The sequence below is a fragment of the Crassostrea angulata genome, chromosome 4, assembly GCF_025612915.1.
Source record: "Crassostrea angulata isolate pt1a10 chromosome 4, ASM2561291v2, whole genome shotgun sequence".
Classification (NCBI taxonomy): domain Eukaryota; kingdom Metazoa; phylum Mollusca; class Bivalvia; order Ostreida; family Ostreidae; genus Magallana; species Magallana angulata.
In genome coordinates this window covers 10,949,359-10,967,749 of record NC_069114.1, presented here as the reverse complement: position 1 = coordinate 10,967,749, position 18,391 = coordinate 10,949,359, and the positions used below count along the sequence as shown (strand labels likewise).

General features: G+C 34.3%; 1 protein-coding gene across 1 annotated transcript in view; it reads left to right on the top strand.

Annotated features, from left to right (window-relative positions):
• Positions 1-1,703: 1,703 nt before the first annotated feature.
• The window catches only part of LOC128180930 (glutamate receptor ionotropic, kainate 5-like), a 32,703-nt gene continuing 16,015 nt past the window's right edge, over positions 1,704-18,391 (top strand). Inside the window, exon 1 of the mRNA XM_052849136.1 lies at positions 1,704-2,038. Coding sequence (XP_052705096.1) covers positions 1,942-2,038 — 97 coding nt within the window. The 5' untranslated portion in view covers positions 1,704-1,941. The remainder of the gene's footprint in view (positions 2,039-18,391) is intronic.

The window sequence follows — 18,391 nt, the reverse complement described above, 5'->3', positions numbered from 1 at the left end:
TTATTATCATTATGAAATATAATCAAATATGTTTGAACCATTTATGGAAAAGTGATTATAATTCATACCGTATACAGGAAAATAAGCAAACTCGTTGAATATTAATTTGCACTTTTTCTTCGAAAAAAACTGACGAATTCTAAGACTACACAAGGTCAACACATTTTTTAATTCCCGGGTATCTATCATATCAAGTGTCTGGGCGAATTCAATAAGGGGCTTTTCAGTTGAATTCAAATTTATTACAAATTACCACTGCAAAAATAATGTCTTATCAAAGATAATCTTGTATGCGAAAAGGCAGGTGATAATGCTGATTTGTTTTTTTACACACCAATGCAAAAATTTGCGTTCTACAGTGTACATATGTATATGCAACATATTTTGTCGCACTGTGAAGAAAAAAATGAAATTTTAAAAAATTTAAAAAAAAACCACACACACAAAAGCAACTTTAAACCACACCAATCGCGTTAAAATTTAACGAATTAAAAAAAAATCAAAATAATGATATTGTAGCCAATAACTTTGGCTTGAGTTAGTATATGCATCTTCGTTCGCTGAAATTCATGTCCCATAAACTTATATGTAAATCATGTTCTATCCGTGTTCATTATTGATGTGACATGATCAGCCACACGATTTGAATCGATCGCGCTGACTGCCGAACACAGAGAATAGAGTTGTATCAGGTTAGAAGAGCATAGTAGATCAATGCGATGATTAGATTCGTTTTAATTGCCTTCCGCTGGAAGCCTGTTATATACACAGTCAGCTGTAATTAAACATTGTTTCATGATGACTTGCAAAATGAAATCAATGTTTATACATGTTGACTTTCAATATTCCAAACTTATAAAAACTATGTGATAAAGCGATGTAGAATTCTGTTTGATGTAGTGGTTTTGATGATGATGATGATGATGATGATGACAACGTTTATGACGATGATTATTATGAAGACGACGATGATGTCGTCATCATCATCATTATCATTAACGTCATAAGCCTTCAATTAAGTCGGCAGTCAAAGCAGCTAATTTCCTGCAACAGATTTTGGAACGGAAAACTGCATTAAAACATGATGAATTTGAAGAAGACCTTGACTTTAATATCGCAAACAAGAGGCAAAGCAGTTCACAGGATTTTATTTTGTAGTGTAATTATTTATCAACACTTTTGTCGTAAATTACTGTGATCATGAAGATGTTAAATTGGATCCAAAGTACACGTTCATGTAAATAAAAGGAACGTCATACATGTCGACCGGAGAGTTGTCCCCCTTCCATGGTTTTTATAGCGGAATCAAAATCATGATTATTTGTAACAAAAGTAATTACTGAATGCGTTGATTAAGTGAAGTTCAGAAATGATAAATAAGTATGGTTCCAAAATGATAAAAATATTTTAACTCATGTCTTAATTTTCAACGGACAAATCTAAACTAAATATGATTGCTTCTTTCTGTCCGCTGTAGAAAGTATTTGTCAAACCAAGTGTCTGTACTGACCAAAGCAGTATTTATTTACAATTCACAAGTAGGTATTTGACACACATTTAATTTGAATACTAGACAAATATAATAAAACTACTGATCAATTTGCTGTGAAAGGACCCGAACATTCAATAGAAACCATTCTATGAAACAAAAGGATGCGAGATCGGCTTTATTGATTTGGACGTGTAATTCCTAAGGATGCTGCACAGCTCCCTAGCACGTCATGATCCAATCGGATCTGGGGTTTTTTAAAAGGAGAGGGCCACACAAACACATCAATGTTATGCATGATTTCCTGCAGTGTTAATTACCAAAGTACAATACATGTATATGTAACCTCTAATAAACAACGGATTAACGAGGATGACAACTTGTGCGGATCTTCAAAGGATATTTTATTAACACTTGGATTCGTGGCTGGTTCGTAAAAGATACCAATTGGGATGTTAGTTAAACATAGAATGGAGTGTGTACTAATCCTGACTTTTATCCTAACTGGTCTTGTTGTGTTTTTCGTTGGTGGTACTAACATAACAATAGGTGAGTTATTTTAATCCTGTTACATTCTCGTGACCAAAAGAAAATATTTTATCAGCCTTGGGTGTCGTTTGCTTTCGAAATGCCTGTGTTTGCCTGCATTGGTACTTTACCTGGAATCGGCAGTAATAGGTCCTACCGTCCGTAGGGTTTCGAAGTCATCTATATGTAAAGTCGTCCGATTTTTTTTTTCATCTTTTGACGCCGTTCAGGTTCAATCATTATTTATTAATTGTACTGTTTTGTCAATCATTGCTATAGTAAGTCTGCAATTGCCTTTGTTTATCACCTGTAGCTGCCTTGGTTTTGTTTCTGTTCATAATGTTGTAAACGTGTCACATTTGGCTATATTCTATTTAGCGATTTTGAAGGATCGCAGACTCCGCAAAATCAAGAAAAGTATACATTCGCAAATGTCATACATACTCTGTAAGCACATTCAGAAATGCATCAATACAAATACCTACTACAATTTACTTGTTGCAAAATATCATTTAGCACCAAATATCACACACGCTAAATACAATACCGTAATAGCTGGTTTAAGCATTTTTCTGTTGAACGAGGTCCATAGTTTTTAAAAATTATTTGGTATGTTTTTAAGTTGTTGTCAAAACAATTGATAAAAATCTGCTATTCAGTCAACTAAATGGTGTTTGATAAACAAGAGGCCCAGGGGCCACATCGCTCACCTGAGCAACAATTGCCTTAATTCTGATCAAATTAGCATTACAGTATCAAAATATCTTGACAACTGAGTACAGTAGATCTTGCTAAAAAAATTGAAAAACTGCCAATTTTTATCAACCTCTTATTTTTTGGTAAATACCAAGCCCCTTTTGTTGTTGTACCTGTAAGAAGATTTGTCTCTATTCCCATATAACCCCCCCCCATTTCATGGCCCCATTTTTCTCTAGGGAATCATGGTTTCATCAGACTTAAATCTGCATAACCTTTGCTTTCACACTAAGTACTGAGTTTTGAACCGAACACTTTCCCAGAATAGTTTTAAAGATTTTCTCTTTATATTCCTATGTAAAAATTCAAACCGCCATCACGGTCCCGCCCTACCACTAGGGACTGTGATTTTGCAAACTTGAATTTACACTACCCGAGGATGCCTCTACACAAGTTTAAACCCTTTCTGGCCAAAATTCTTTAAAAAGAAGATTTTTAAAGATTTTCTCTATATATTCCTAAGTAAAAATTCATCCCCCATTGTGGCCTCACCCTACCCCTGGACTATTATTTAAACAAACTTGAATCTATATGATCTGGGGATGCTTCCACTCAAATTTGGGCTTTCCTGGCCTAATAATTTTGAGAAGAAGACTTTTAAAGATTTTCTCTATTTATAAAAATTCATCCCCATTGTGACCCCGCCCTACCCCCAGGGACCATGATTTGAACAAACTTGAATCTACACTTCCTAAGGATGGTTACATGCCAATTTGAGATTTCTTGGCCAAATATATTTGAGAAGAAGATTTTTAAAAGATTTTCTCAATATATTCCTATGTAAAACTTGATCTCCCAATTATGGCCCCACCCTACCCCCGGGGATCATGATTTGAACAAACTTGAATCTACACTACCGGAGGATGATTCCATTTCAATTTGAGCTTTTCTGGCCTAATAGTTTTTGAGAAGATTTTTAAAGATTTTCTCTATATATTCTTATGTAAAACATGATCCCCCCTATTGTGGCCCCACCCTACCCCCGGGGACCATGATTTGAACAAACTTGAATCTACACTATCTGAGGATGCTTCCACTCAAATTTGAGCTTTCCTGGCCTAATAGTTTTTGAGAAGACTTTGGCTCAGGTGAGCTAAAAAAGGTTAAGTTTACAATACAATAAGTTGTTAAAGTTGGTTTCTGGAAGAAGAGACTTTGAAAATTTTCTTAATAAATATTGAAATTTTTTTTAGTTTTTTAATCTTTAGTTTTTAAGATCTGTGTACAAACATATAATCGTGAGCAAATCTCTGTATCTTGCTTATAATTCGAAGCTTAACACTCAAATATGGTTAGTAAATAGAAATTGTAAACAATTAAAACACAAGAAACATGCACTATAACAAATAAAGAACACAATTTATTTTTTCGAAATGAATCATATATATACATGTACATGTATATACCTACATATTTCCGACAGCGATATCAAACTCTATTTAAACTGAATAAACTCGAGAAAATGCCGAGCATCTCAACAAAACCTATTGCATTAATATACCATTACGCAAAATATAATGCCGAATTACCGATAGAATGAATTGTATTTCAGTACTTTTTTGATACATCAGATTTTGCTTAATTTGCACAGGTAAACAGTTAACTGTTTGATTTACCGAAGTCTCTGTTTGATTTGATACGTAAAAATCACGAAATACAGACCATAGTTCCCAGGTTACAAAGCATAAATAATGAAAACGAAACGAAAATCAGAACAAGCTAACACCAACGTCATGTGTGAAAACTGTCAACGCATTGAAATATTTAGCCTCAATTTACTTCACAAAATCGGCACCAATATATTTTGCATGTTTCAAAAATTTCCCTTCGTTCGCGAACTGTTGCACAACAAGCAAATTCATCATAGTCAGATCGACCCTTTTTCGTATAATGTCATGGCTGCTTTAAACAAAGAACCTCGTTTTAGATGTATGGAATACGAGTCTTGGTAAAATGGGTACGCACACCCGGGCCGTGGCAAAATAAAAGCCGGGGCAGATCGGCAATCGTCAATTCCAAATACGCATTATTTTGCAGCAATATTTACAGCAAATATAAATATACTGGTCCATCAAATATCCTGAAATTTTAATGAGATTGGCAGATTAATAACTGCCAATCTTTGGTTTTGCCCAGGCCAAGTCTTGTCTACCCATTTTACCGGATGCCGAATCCGAAGCTATTTACTGATTGAAACACGCCTTTCCTTTATTATTATTTTCGTAATAACTCAGATTTGAAACAGAATTAGACCTTAATTTTTGCAATTTATATTTTCCTTCCCATAAGGATAATTTATGCTATACTACGTTGAATTGGAATCAGTAGTTCTTGAGAAGAAGATTTTTTAAAATGCACCCCCCTTTTTCTACAGTTTCAAGGTTTTCTCCGCTTTGAATACAGATCGGACTTTTATTTCTGCAATTTATATTCGCCCTCCCATAAGGATGCTTTGTGCCAAATTTGGTTGAAATTGGATAAGCGGTTTTAGAGAAGAAGTTCAAAATGTAAAAAGTTTACAGACGGACAGACAGACGGACAGACGGACGGACAGACGGACGGACGGACGGACGGACGACGGACAAAAAGTGATCAGAATAGCTCACTTGAGCTTTCAGCTCAGGTGAGCTAAAAACGGAAAGGTGACTGAAAGGCATAACTGTACCATTTGGTCATTATAATTCAAGACGACCTATCCGTCACCATATCAGACCTTTCAGTCGCCTTTTCAGATCTTTCAGTCGCCATTCCAGACCTTTCAGTCGCCATTCTAGATCTTTCAGTCACCATTCCAGAACTTTCAGTTGACATTACAGCTAATTATACACAAAACAATTTACCCGTCTAGAGGTGTGAAACCCTCTCTTCGTTCACCAGACTCGTGTACCTTGTGTATACATACCCCAGATACACGTGTGTCTGGAGCAGTGGCTTTGTTAGTTTACCTGTTTACCTGTGTTATTGTCTCGGATCACTCGTGTGTGAAAGGATATTATGTAATCAAAAAATGAATAATGAACATAAATTTGCCCATGTAAGCGTTTTTAGATATCGTATTCATCGGTAAAAAGGCGACGAGAATAACACATTTTAAAATCCTTTAAAAAGAAGTCTGATTGTAATAAAATAATAACGGATACAAATTTCTAGATCTACAATACTTAAAATAACAAGATAAGTCAAAACATCAGACCTATATCAATCATTTTGGCTGAAAAATCGAATATAATTTGTATAGCTTTGTAAGGAAATATCCCTCATGTTGACCTCGTGACGTCACTTCCGCTGAAGCCTCGTTATCGCCTAATTCTGTTTTCTCTTGATTAGATTTCCCAAAGCAGGTAAAAATAGCCACTTTGAAGAGGCGTAACTCCGTTATTTTTGCAACGATTTCGATGCGGTTTTTTGCAATAAATTTTGGTAAATAAACTCTTTAACATATGTTTCACATCAGCTGGGCTGCAGGTACCCTTTAAGTCACAATTCCAGACAACCATTCAGTCACCATTCCAGACCTTTTTGTCGCCATTCCAGAACTTTCAGTCACCATTCCAGATATTTCAGTTGGCATTTCAGACCTTTCAGTCACAATTCCAGGCAACCTCTCAATCGCCATTTCAGATCTTTCAGTCACTTTTCCAGATCTTTCAGTCACCATTCCAGACCTTTCAGTCACCATTCAAGATATTTCAGTCACAATTCAAGATATTTCAGTTGCCATTCCAGATCTTTCAGTCACCATTCCAGATCTTTCAGTTGCCATTTCAGATTTTTCAGTCACTATTCCAGACCTTTCAGTCACTATTCCAGATCTTTCAGGCACTATTTCAGACTTTTCAGTCACTATTTCAGACCTTTCAGTTACCATTCAAGACCTTTCAATCACAATTCCAGTCTTTTAGTCACCATACCAGGCCTTTCAGTCACAATTTTGGCCCTTCAAGTTAACTTTCAGTTGACTGAATGACATATCCTTTTCCAGTAACGGGTCTCGTTGACGACAGGGTTTGCCAGTCTTTGCCAATTCTTTCAATGTTGGAGCGTTTTAAAAATATGTTCAAATCTCTCTGAGAAAGATTTTTTTTTATCCGTTAAGAAAATGACATTTATAAAGTACTTGTACACGTTAAACAACGTACCGCAACATTTTGAATGTAAATGTAGGTTATCAGAGATTATATGCTGACTTATCAAACCAGTCATCTATTTTGCTTCAAGGTGGATGTCTGGTCAACGTGGACATATATTGATAAAAAATATAACCCCCTTTTAACACCCCCCCCCCCCGGCCGTTTAAAAAAAAATAGCCCAAACTGCTGTTGAGAAAAAAGATCAAGATTAATAAAGCTGAAGTTTTACATGTTTTCTATTAGAATTCTATTTTATTTTAAATTAACAAGTACAGAACAATGTCAATTTTTTTTTTACTTGTTGAATCATTCATTTATTCTCTCAAACCCATATCAATAAACATAGTATAGTACAAGATATAAACATCTTTACATATATACAAACAGCTTGAATTAGCAGAGCTGGCTTATTTTACTTTTGAAAAACAGAATTCATTGATGTTAGTTATAACATACAAGAATAAATCGAAAAAAAAATAAAAGATTAGAACTGCGCAATTAAAAGTGGTCAATGGTGTTCACTCTGGAACTGTTTGTAAAGAAAAAGGTTGAATCATGCATTAAAACAATGTAAGTTGTAGTTTTGTCTCTCAAAGAGCAGTCTTGTTCTTAAAATGGATTTCAGAAACCATTCGTCGGAATGTGAGTATATAGTTTTTAAGACTTTAAAATCACCAGGAGAAGTCTGCAGCTACGCAACTCTAAGTGATTACAAAAGCATTGCGCTGTACTTGTAGGTTGTATGCACAATATGCATACAAAACAACATATAAAAGTGATTACAAAAGGCATTGTGCTGTATTTTATGCACAATATGCATCATCCAAAACAACAGGTAAAACCTTATCATTACATGTATATATGTTTTAATCTTTTGAAATCATGTTAAGCTAGTTTTTGGCAACACAAGGCTATTTCTAAAAATGTTTATATTTTTAATGCACATATGAACATGAACAATATGGCCGAACATCCCCCTTACCTATTGAAACTTGTCTTTTTCCGAAATTGTTTTTAATTCATATTGACATTCTGTAATGCAATACTGTATAGAAAGTGATAACTAATCCCAAACATCATTGAAATTTTTGATAACTTGAAGCATTGAGGCATAGATTAACATCTTTGTCGCTACTTAAACAAAAATCTCTCGTGAACATCGCGAAAGTTTCACACACGCGAGTAAATGTTGGTTTATATTACATATGTTATCATATCTTAATGTTGTACTTATTGTTTAATTTGAATTAAAATTTAATTTCGTCATAAAAAATTGACGACAACTAAGTATTTTGAAAACGGTAAAAATCTAAAAACAATTAATCACAGAATGGATTTGCGACGCCTTCGACATGCTACAGAACTTTTAATGTTTCTTTGATTACCATTCCCTGGAGGAACTTGATGCAAAGGGGATGGAACATTAGTTATTATGTGCATATGGATATGCTAGCGTGCCGACGTCAGTTGGCAAGATTGGAATGATTGTATCGATTCTTCAAAGTTTGCTTAATTTTTTAACTTTCAAATAGATTGAAAACTTGTGTTATCTTCTACATTTAAAATGCATTTTTACCTCCATATACCCGGTATTACCAACTATTGTATCACGAATTTATCATTTTGGATAACTGTAGGTGATGTTGAGCATTTCACGTTGATTGAAGGTCTGATGAAATATCGAGTCAACTTTAAGTGCGTCAGACTATATATTACAACATTTTCATTTTTTAGAATTGCTTAAAAAGGATGTTTGCTCTTGATCATAGTTTTGCTTAAGTATTCTTTTAAATGAATTTCAACCTGTCGTTGAGCATTAATTATTGAGAGCATTGTGACCGCGTAGATTTTACGGTGCTAGAGAATTCGTCTGGATCTGCATCGGTCGTGTGCAGTGAGAACCGGGTGAGGGAGTATTGGCGTAAAGGGCATAAGATATAAGGTTGTGGCGCGTTGTAGGCCGTAAGGTGAAAACGAAGGGTAGGTTTGTCGTATTCCCGAAGGTCCAACAGTATACAATTCCAGAGAAATAAACAGGCAATTGATGCAGGATCATTCTGAATTTATTGGACGCAAATAAACGATGGCAACATTATGACAATTTAACAGACAGACATGTTACAAACGAGTCGGATATGGCCAGTAGTGGCCTCCGGACTCAAGACTCTGGGTGAGTCGGACGTGGCCAAGGCTGGCTGCTGTATTTCAGACTGCCGATTGACAATTGTACATAACTATATATAAGAATCTGAGTATAAATTGACAGGTGATGACATAAGTAAACTGAGTGAAAGGTTCACAGATATAAAATAATTAAATAAACTCAATGAATCTTTGATGTCCAAGAAATGAAAAACTGATAATTGCACAATGTTGTTTTAAGAGATTAACAGTCCTTGAGACATGGCACTCTGTTTCTTTGAGAGTCCGAAAAAGTGTCAATCACTAAATAAACAAGCATTCTGAGAGTATTGCATAAGCAATACACGTCCCCTACCGGTTTGTATTATTCTATGAAAGCTTCCAAACACACAACTATTTCAGAGCTATTGTAAACGAGATGTCATGCTTTAATCAGAGATAAAAGAACAGAGGAAATTAAAACTATATAGTTGATATAGAAATTAAATAGGAAATGGGTAAAATCATACTCTTTATTTCATCTCCTGTAATTTCGCCAAGTCTATTCTGTATTCGCTGGTAAAAATTTGTGAAAACAATGCACTGTTATGCACAATATCATTTCTTACCGTCTTCTGTACCCCGAATCAAACCAAACAGTTAAACAGCCCAACCCGACAACGAACCCGATTGTAATAATAATACAAAAAAACCCTGCCGATTAAATTTACAACACAATGCTTGACACTATTTTATAGAATTCATTTGTTTGTTAGAAATGATAAAGGAATGGTACAGGAAATGAATGGTACAAGTAACGCACACCACTGGCGTCGGAAGCAAATTGAAAGTGGGGGGGGGGGGGGCTAGACTAATCCTCAGAAATATTGAGAAAAAAGTAATTCCCAAAATCATGGAAATCCTAATCCGGGGGGGGGGGGGGGGGGGGGGTTATACCTATACTTCAAAAACTTACCCTATTTTTTCCCCCCAAAATCATGAAGTTCCAAATCCGTGGGGGGGGGGGGGGGGGTAGTATGCTTCTGAATCCAATTTCTCAATCTTTCAGGGTAAATTTAGGAACAATAATCTTTCCTGCGAGAAAAAGTGGGGGGGGGGGGGGGCTGAACCCTCTATCATGCTATGTTTCTAATGGTTAGGTATAACTTTGCAAAAAAGAGGGGGGGCTCAGCCCCCCCCCCCCCCTTAGCCCCCCCCCCCCCGGTTCCGACGCCTATGCACAGTATACTGACTACATACTGACCTCGTTTATTCAGTTTCACACCGAACCCGATAACGAACCCGAACATTAAAAAATTGGAATATAAAAAATTAATTTTCTCGAAAATATGTCAATCAGACGCTACAAAAGTGTAAACTTGATCTGTAGTTTGACATTTTGAAGCTGTTCAGCAAGTTTCATATTATTCCTCAAATGCATAAAGAAAAAAGGTGTGGAAAACTGAAGTGGGACAGACAGACGGACGGACTGACGGACGAACAGACAGACAGACGGACGGACGGACAGACGGACTGACGGACGCAGAGGAAAGCTATAGTCCCCTCCGCTGAAACCGGTAGGGGACTAATAAGTAACTTTGTAAGTAATAAATTGTGAGAAAATACTACGAAACAAATGTTGAATTTTAAAAGTAAAGTCCAAAATAAAGTTATAATTGAACTGTGAATTTTGCACGGTGGTAGCATTATAAACTTTCTGGAAATTTCTGCAAACTACATGTATTAAAAAGCAGAAGCACTGCACTTTGTTCTATAAAAATGGTCGACGCCTCTCATCTAGATTCGTTGTTTTATAACAATATTATTACTTACATGTATTGGGTTTGTTACTTACTGACTACAGAAATATATCAGGATGATCAATCTCATAGATGGCGAGACAAAGATGAGCCCTTTATGAGATTGATCAACCCGATATAAATCCGCAGTCAGTCAGTCAGTCAGTCAGTCACAGACCTAATAAATGTATTGTGTTCCCATTTATATTTTCGCTTCACTAATGTTTACTTACAATGTTTTGTGTCCATCAAATTTTAAACGTTTTATCCTTTTCCTCTGCAGAGATTTGAGCAAATCACGACGCTGCCATGTTGTTCTGCTACAGACACAACATTGTGACGTCAATATTCAAAGGGCAACTACTCTAATTTTAAAGAACTTCAAAGGGCAACTACTCCAAATATTTTAGGAACTTATGGCAAGCAGTTTCTGTATTAAATAATATGAAAATTTCGAACTTAGTAAACGATATTGCCAAATTTTTACCGAACAGACATTAAGAGAAACATGTATATCAGACAGTGACGTACAATGTTTAAAACAATATATGAAAGTGTGACAAATCAGTCTGAGGGAAATAGAAGATTTATTTAGTCCGTCCCAAGATATTTATGCAGCACATTTGGACGATTTTTAATAAAAATACACATACCTGTGAAAGAAGTGCATTAGAAATAGATGAAAGGGATAATTTCCAAGATAACTTCATTGACACATTATCATCTTTCACTCGGAAAAACTCACACGAACGAAAAAAGATTCCTTATGGAGATTTATAATGGGGAATGTTTACATCTTTTCTCCATTCGGAATACACTCGGAATACATCGCGTTATTTTACGTTATCATCCGGGCTTGCTGTAATATAAAACCCTAGTAGACATAACATTTTTAAGCATTGTATTGAAACCTGATAAGCTAACAGGGGCGTTTTAACTGATAAATCTTGGAAATTTTTCATACTTTTGAATAAACATTGTTTGAACTCTGAGGTATTTATAAATATCATGCAATTAAGCAGAATGTAAATCCAGGATATCTTTGCAACATTACAGATCCATGAGAACAAGATACAAGATGTATCGATCAAAAATAGCTAAGTACCCTAAAAGCCATTTGCAACTTCTTGGGCCTTTCCGGTCTTTCGAAAAAAAGAAAACATCGATTCTATCATATAGGCATCAATGACTTCCTTCCCCCGCCCCTCTCCGTTGTTTTTATATATATATATATATATAAAACTAATATTACTTCTACATTTTTTCACGATCGGAAGAGATTTTAAATGGACTTCTATAGATACAATGATATGCCTTAAAGTACACCACAGACGAAACATGTAAGGCTGTCTAGCAGTTGCTTAAATTGCCGATGCTCAAATTGATGGGATACGACCTTATGTATAAAATTCTAGAATCCGGTGATGTTATTATTACATTTAAGGAGTTTCTCCGACTCTCCCAGAAAGGCCCAGTAATTATTTCGATTGCCCTCTATTAGAGCATGCAAGGCAAGAACATTATGACAGATCGAGAGATTCAAAAGGGTAAAATAAAAGCAAATGGATTAATTCCTTAAAAGCAGTGAAGGCCGAAATATCATGGGTTATATACTAGATATTTTTATGAAGACACATTGGTAAATTTGCTGTACTTTTCGCTTATGCCCAGTAATGTTGACAATGTCGTATCTCTTTTAAATAAAAAAAAATCAAAAGATGCATGACGGTGAACTACTATGTGCTCTAAACTTCATGAAATGTTTCAGCCCATGTATTAAGCAATAAATACATACATGTATCGTAACGCAATATTTCAGCTGCTAGAATACTTGACGTAAAAAATCAGCTTTAGTTCTGTCTAACTGCATTTTAACGCATAGTCAATGCTGTCTTACTTTCATCACTTGAATAAGTAATGTATATTCATGTTCAGATTAAGCATACTTGAATCGGAGCTAGCCAAAGAAAATCGACATGCAAGGTTTTTGTTCATGCTCGTTAACCAAATAACCAAATTTAAACATATTGGTATCGGCACTTGATAATAGAAACTCAATTTCAATCGGTTATTGATATTTTTGCAAAACTCATACAAATTCTTTCCGATGAATTTACGATGTTTCAAAGGGATTTTATGCTTGTTTTATTCACCGCCCAAATATCAATAAATTATAAACCATGACCTAGTTAAACAAACATATTTATTATTTAATATTTTTATTTTTACCCAGTAGAGACTTTATTTGTTCAAGTTCACATTTCCCGCCAAAAATAACTTTCCGGGTACCAATGCATTATCTTAAATCAATTTCCAAGTCTGCATCTCGACGACGGGCATCGTCCATCAGATGTTTATTGTAATGATTTAAGGAAAAAGGCATCATACTTGAGTATTATGAGGTGATAATTTCGGTCGGGGCGTGGTCAAATCCAATAAACCGCGGAGGGTATTATGATAGATTTGATCACGCCCCGACCGAATTTTATCACCTCATAATATTCAAAGAATGATTCCTTTATACTTATATTTATATAATTTTAAACCACCGTACGGTTAGATATTTAAAAATAAATATTAAGCAAACCCCTGCTGGTGCCTCAATTTGGCCTCACTTGAAGTTATGGATAATATAGTAAAAACTCGATAGGTAAAATTATCACAGGCAAAGACAATTGAAAATGTAAATATTTTACATTATAATTCATCATCATTTGATGATTTACCTTAATATGCGTACTCTTTGGTTACATGTACATGGTTTTGGTTGATATTGATGCCTCGTTTGAGTCAGTAGAAATCACGTTCATTAGTTTATTCTTTTATTGAAGAAAACTGGAATGAATTCAGCATTTATTTTGTTTACAAAAGTTTAAAAAAATACCATGACTTTACTTTTTTTCTTATTCTTTTTACAATCAATTTATGAATTTGATAATAGAAGGATGCAAATATAAACAATAAGTTTCTTTCTTTGATGGTTCATGGGGGTTATGAAGGTAGCGTGTTTTGCAGGGAAAAAAATACATAACCCGCTAACGCAGGTTATGTTTTTTCTGCAATGTCGTCACCTTCATATCCCGCATGAACCAGCAAAGTTTTTAAGATAAAACTACAAACAGAAAACCCCAGGGACAAGATAAATACAACTTTTAATCGGGTACTTTATAGTTAAGAATATAATGTATGTAATCCTGATCGTCTGTTTCAGTAATTACATTCAAAAGATTTATACTTCCTCGCCCATGAACAGCAATAGCAATATGTTTAATGTCATGTTAAATGTTCTACCAAAATTTGATACAAAAAGACCACTTGATAACATCATTGTTTTTTTTTAAATTTTCAACACCCTATAGAAATGTATAGAGCCTATTACAATGTATGTGGCAATAAAAAAAACTACGCATCTGCAGAAATTCGCCAATGGTCTCGTGTGCTCAAACACATTAAAGGATGCCTTCACGACCTGATTTTAATTGACGTGTATGCATTGGAGCGTTCGTCATGCTTTCATACAACGGATTTCTATAAACATAAAAACAACAAATTTGGGTTCCGTCCCTAGAGTACTAAGAAAAATGGCACGTGGTTGAAAACGTTTATCATTTCATGCCTCAAGAACACCTGCCCTTTTGTACCCAGAATAAATAATGTAGGGTACGGCGGTAATAATAGCTACACTGGTGAATAACTTATAAGTTATGCTTACGAGTCAAAGGGGCCTAAAGTATTTTTCAGCAAAAACTTGAATGGATTAAAACTATTGCTTAATAGAAATCATTATTCGACATGGGTTTTTTGGTTCAGATTGCAGAAAATAAAAGAGATACAATGTGTTGTGGGTAAAGTCTGACTAGAGATACAATTTAATATCATTCCAAAAAATTTCTATTTAAATGTGTTATTAAGATCAGTATAATTAATTCACTTAACTTTTGATTATTAATAATTATAATCACAACAGTATTCATATCTTGTTTTAAGGTCAAGATCTAGTACAAGGGGCGTTCTATAAATCACGCCATCGTTGTTTCCAAAAAAAAAAAAAAAAATAAACGCAGAAAACATAGTTTTGAATGGTTACCTTCAAAATACTTCCTTTGACAGACACACATAATTTCAATCGAATTATTCGAGCTTTGAATGCATTCAGATTATGTTTTTGGGAATGGTATTTTTGTACTGTCCAAAAGAATTCCTTGAAGCATATCTTCTTCATGACAAGTGCTTTTTTAATATAGGAAAAAGAAAAAAAAGTCACAGGGAGACAACTCTAGTGAATAGGGAGTACGGGCATTTATTTGTTGGGGCGTTGTAATGCAGAAGTCAATTCCGGATTTTTTCTCTCTTTCTTTTGTAATAATTTTTTTTAAACTTTCTTCGACAAAATATTTCTGTATCCAGTAATTGATCGGCCTTTTGTTATAGCAACTTGCATTACAGGACTTTGACTTTGAACGAAAATTGCGTATAGTACTTTCTTTGTATATTGCCATCGTTTTGCTATACTACAGTTTTTTACCTTCTTAGTAAACTACATCTTGTTGTCAATTTTTCTCTGCAGTTCAAAAAAATGTATTCATGTTTCAACACCTGTAAAAATTTCCAATAAACGTCGTCCACAGCAATTTTTGCAGATTTCAAGTAGTTTTCTACACATTTCTTTTTCTGTTAATAGATGAGGTATCCATCTTACACTAACATTTCGGAGGCCAGGGTGGTTTTTTTTTAATTGAAAATAATATCCCCGATGAAATGCCTACTATTTCTGTCATTTGTTTGGTAATTGACCATCATTTGTAATGATATGGGTTAATTTTGCAAGTATTGCATCCGTTGAAGCCCTACGAGATGTTCCAGAACGTCACCTAGCCTTCAAGTTTGTTTGGTCGTTCTTGAATTTGTTGACAGGTTTACAATATTTAAGATATCATTTCTTTTATTAATGTTATAAAACAATTATAGCTTTGTTTGAACCGGTGTACTGGGGTTTAAACTTTTGGTATTTTTCACAAAAATTTGCCAAAATCAAATTCAAGCAATATGCATATCATATTATGATATATTTGCAATCAATATGCAAAACAAAGACTTCCTTACTTGGAAAAATGTAGGAGAAGTAACTTTTATCTGTACAATACACTTCTGGTAAACGCCCGCCCGCAATTTTCACCATTTAAATAACTAGATTTTTCTTTAAAAAAAAATAAAAAGGTCAAATCATTTTTAGGAAGGCAACCCCTCCCCTTCAATAAAAAGATTTTTTTTTAATGAAAAAAAAATGCGATTATTATACATTGTATGATATGAGTTCGTAGCTCTTTGATAGGCTGATATCCAAATTAAAAGCAACGTTTTATTCGCCTGAACGTGACATAGCTAGGAGGTCCATATAACATGAATTTTGATCGGCTAAGGCTTCAAACTAAAATCTTTGCTTGATAACACTCAATTCGTCGCTGAATCATATAATAAAACAATTACAGTTCTTTGTCGATAAATGCCATGATTAAGCTGTCCTCAAAGTATAATCTTTGACTTTCAGTAGGATGTAGCTATCTATTTCTTGCGTCAAAACAAGTTTCGGTTTCAAGCAAAATATACAGCGATTGCGTAGTCTTAGTTCAACAGCCAGACAAGTCTTGTTGGTTTCAAAGAGCCATTGCTGAGTGGCCAACAATGAAATAGACAGGTCTACGTCACATCGTTGTTTGACACAACTACATGTACCCAAAATCCAAGCTCTTGTTAAAATGGTTCTATAACCGGGAAACTGGAGATATTGCCAATCATAATCATTCACTGCTGTAAGCGCTTAATAAAACAATTTTTTGAATTGACATAATTGGATATTTTTATGAATGAAACAAGCAATGGTTTGACTGTGTGTAAGAAATATTGATAAATAATCTTTATCGACGTATTCGCCGCTCGAACCCAATGTCATTCCCATATTTTAAGATAACTAGTTTAATCCAACTGTAGTTAGCTCAGTCCAGTAACTAAGTTCAATTAAGTAACGTCCCAAAGCCTCTTTTTTAACATCCATTTAGCACTGCTTTGTATTCTCTCATGTTTCTTAAGACAATAACAGGCAATTAACAGCAAATAAGCAATCTACAAGAAATTTAAAGCAATTCGCCTGCGTTTGTAAATGTATGTACAGCAAACCGAAACACCAACGGCAAATAATCATATTTTTATGAGAAGTGTATCGCCAATTATTTTAAACTGTAAAACCCGAATCACAAACCGGCAAACATTCCTAATTTTATCAAAAATTTATCGCAAATTATATAAAATTGTAAAAAGTATTGCACATTTTTAAATGATAAATATTCCCATTCTCTTAAGGACATTTCCTTGATTATAAAAGAATATCAATATGTAAATTATACAGGAATTCTTCATAATCCGGATTTCAGTCCCTTACGTAACAGGTCCAGAAACGACCTCTACGCGTATGAATATACAAGTACATGTACGCACTCCATCGGAATTTAACATGATTGCAGAAAGTAATTACATTAACTACTAGCGCATATTTCTTTACTGACTTCATACCCACATGAACCTCCTACAAAAGCATTTTATTGTTTCAGTCAACAAATAGGATAATAACTTCAGTCTTGATTTTAGTATACGGTGGATTCGTTAACTTTTGTTTGCTCAATTTTTGTGGTATTCGTGGGTAGCTATCTCCATCAAATTTACATACTCGGCGAAAACAAAATTTTGAAAGAGTTAATTTTCTTACTGAAACTGAAAACCGACCTATCCACAAATGAGCATAATAACCCACAATCCACGCAAATTGACCTCTTAAAATTTTATTAATTCCACAGTACTCAGATAAATATTAGATAGTTAGCTGCAAAGTGTACCCTATAACATAAACCAATGATATTGTTTCACAGTAACGACCATGCTTTGTAATTATTCATAATCTCTACATTGCTAAAATATATTAATCTTTAAAAACCCTATTTACAGCTAGGTAAACTTACGGAAACCGTCTCTTATTATTTTTTTTTTCAGAGAAGCCAAAGATTAATTTACTTCATAAATTTCAACATGAAATTACTTGGTACTTTAATGGTTGACTTATTATCAAGAATTGACCAATTTAATATTGATACTTCATCGGTGTCATCAAGTGGAAATGGCTGTTAATAGTGATGTTAAAGAGGACAAGAATAGACATTTAAAAGCTCCTTTTTAAATACGTGTGCCGTAACATCTTAACAAAGACATTGACATAAAATCTATTTTTTCATTTTTTAAAAAGAAGTCGTAACACGTTTTTTTTAAAACAAACAAGCTGTTTCCTGTATTATTTTTTTTTTGCAAAGAAAACCATTACAGAACACTTATTAACCATTGAATTAAGTATCGTGATTTTGTTAGTTTTGAGAAGATTGATCTAGCAAGGAAACTGGAGTTCTATACACCGTAAATATCTTGTTAGAGCTAATGAACATTCGATTATTCTTGTGTCTCATTGTCCTCTTTATTTGCAATATGTTTCCGTCACAATAACTGGTATGTAAATTTTTCATTGACGT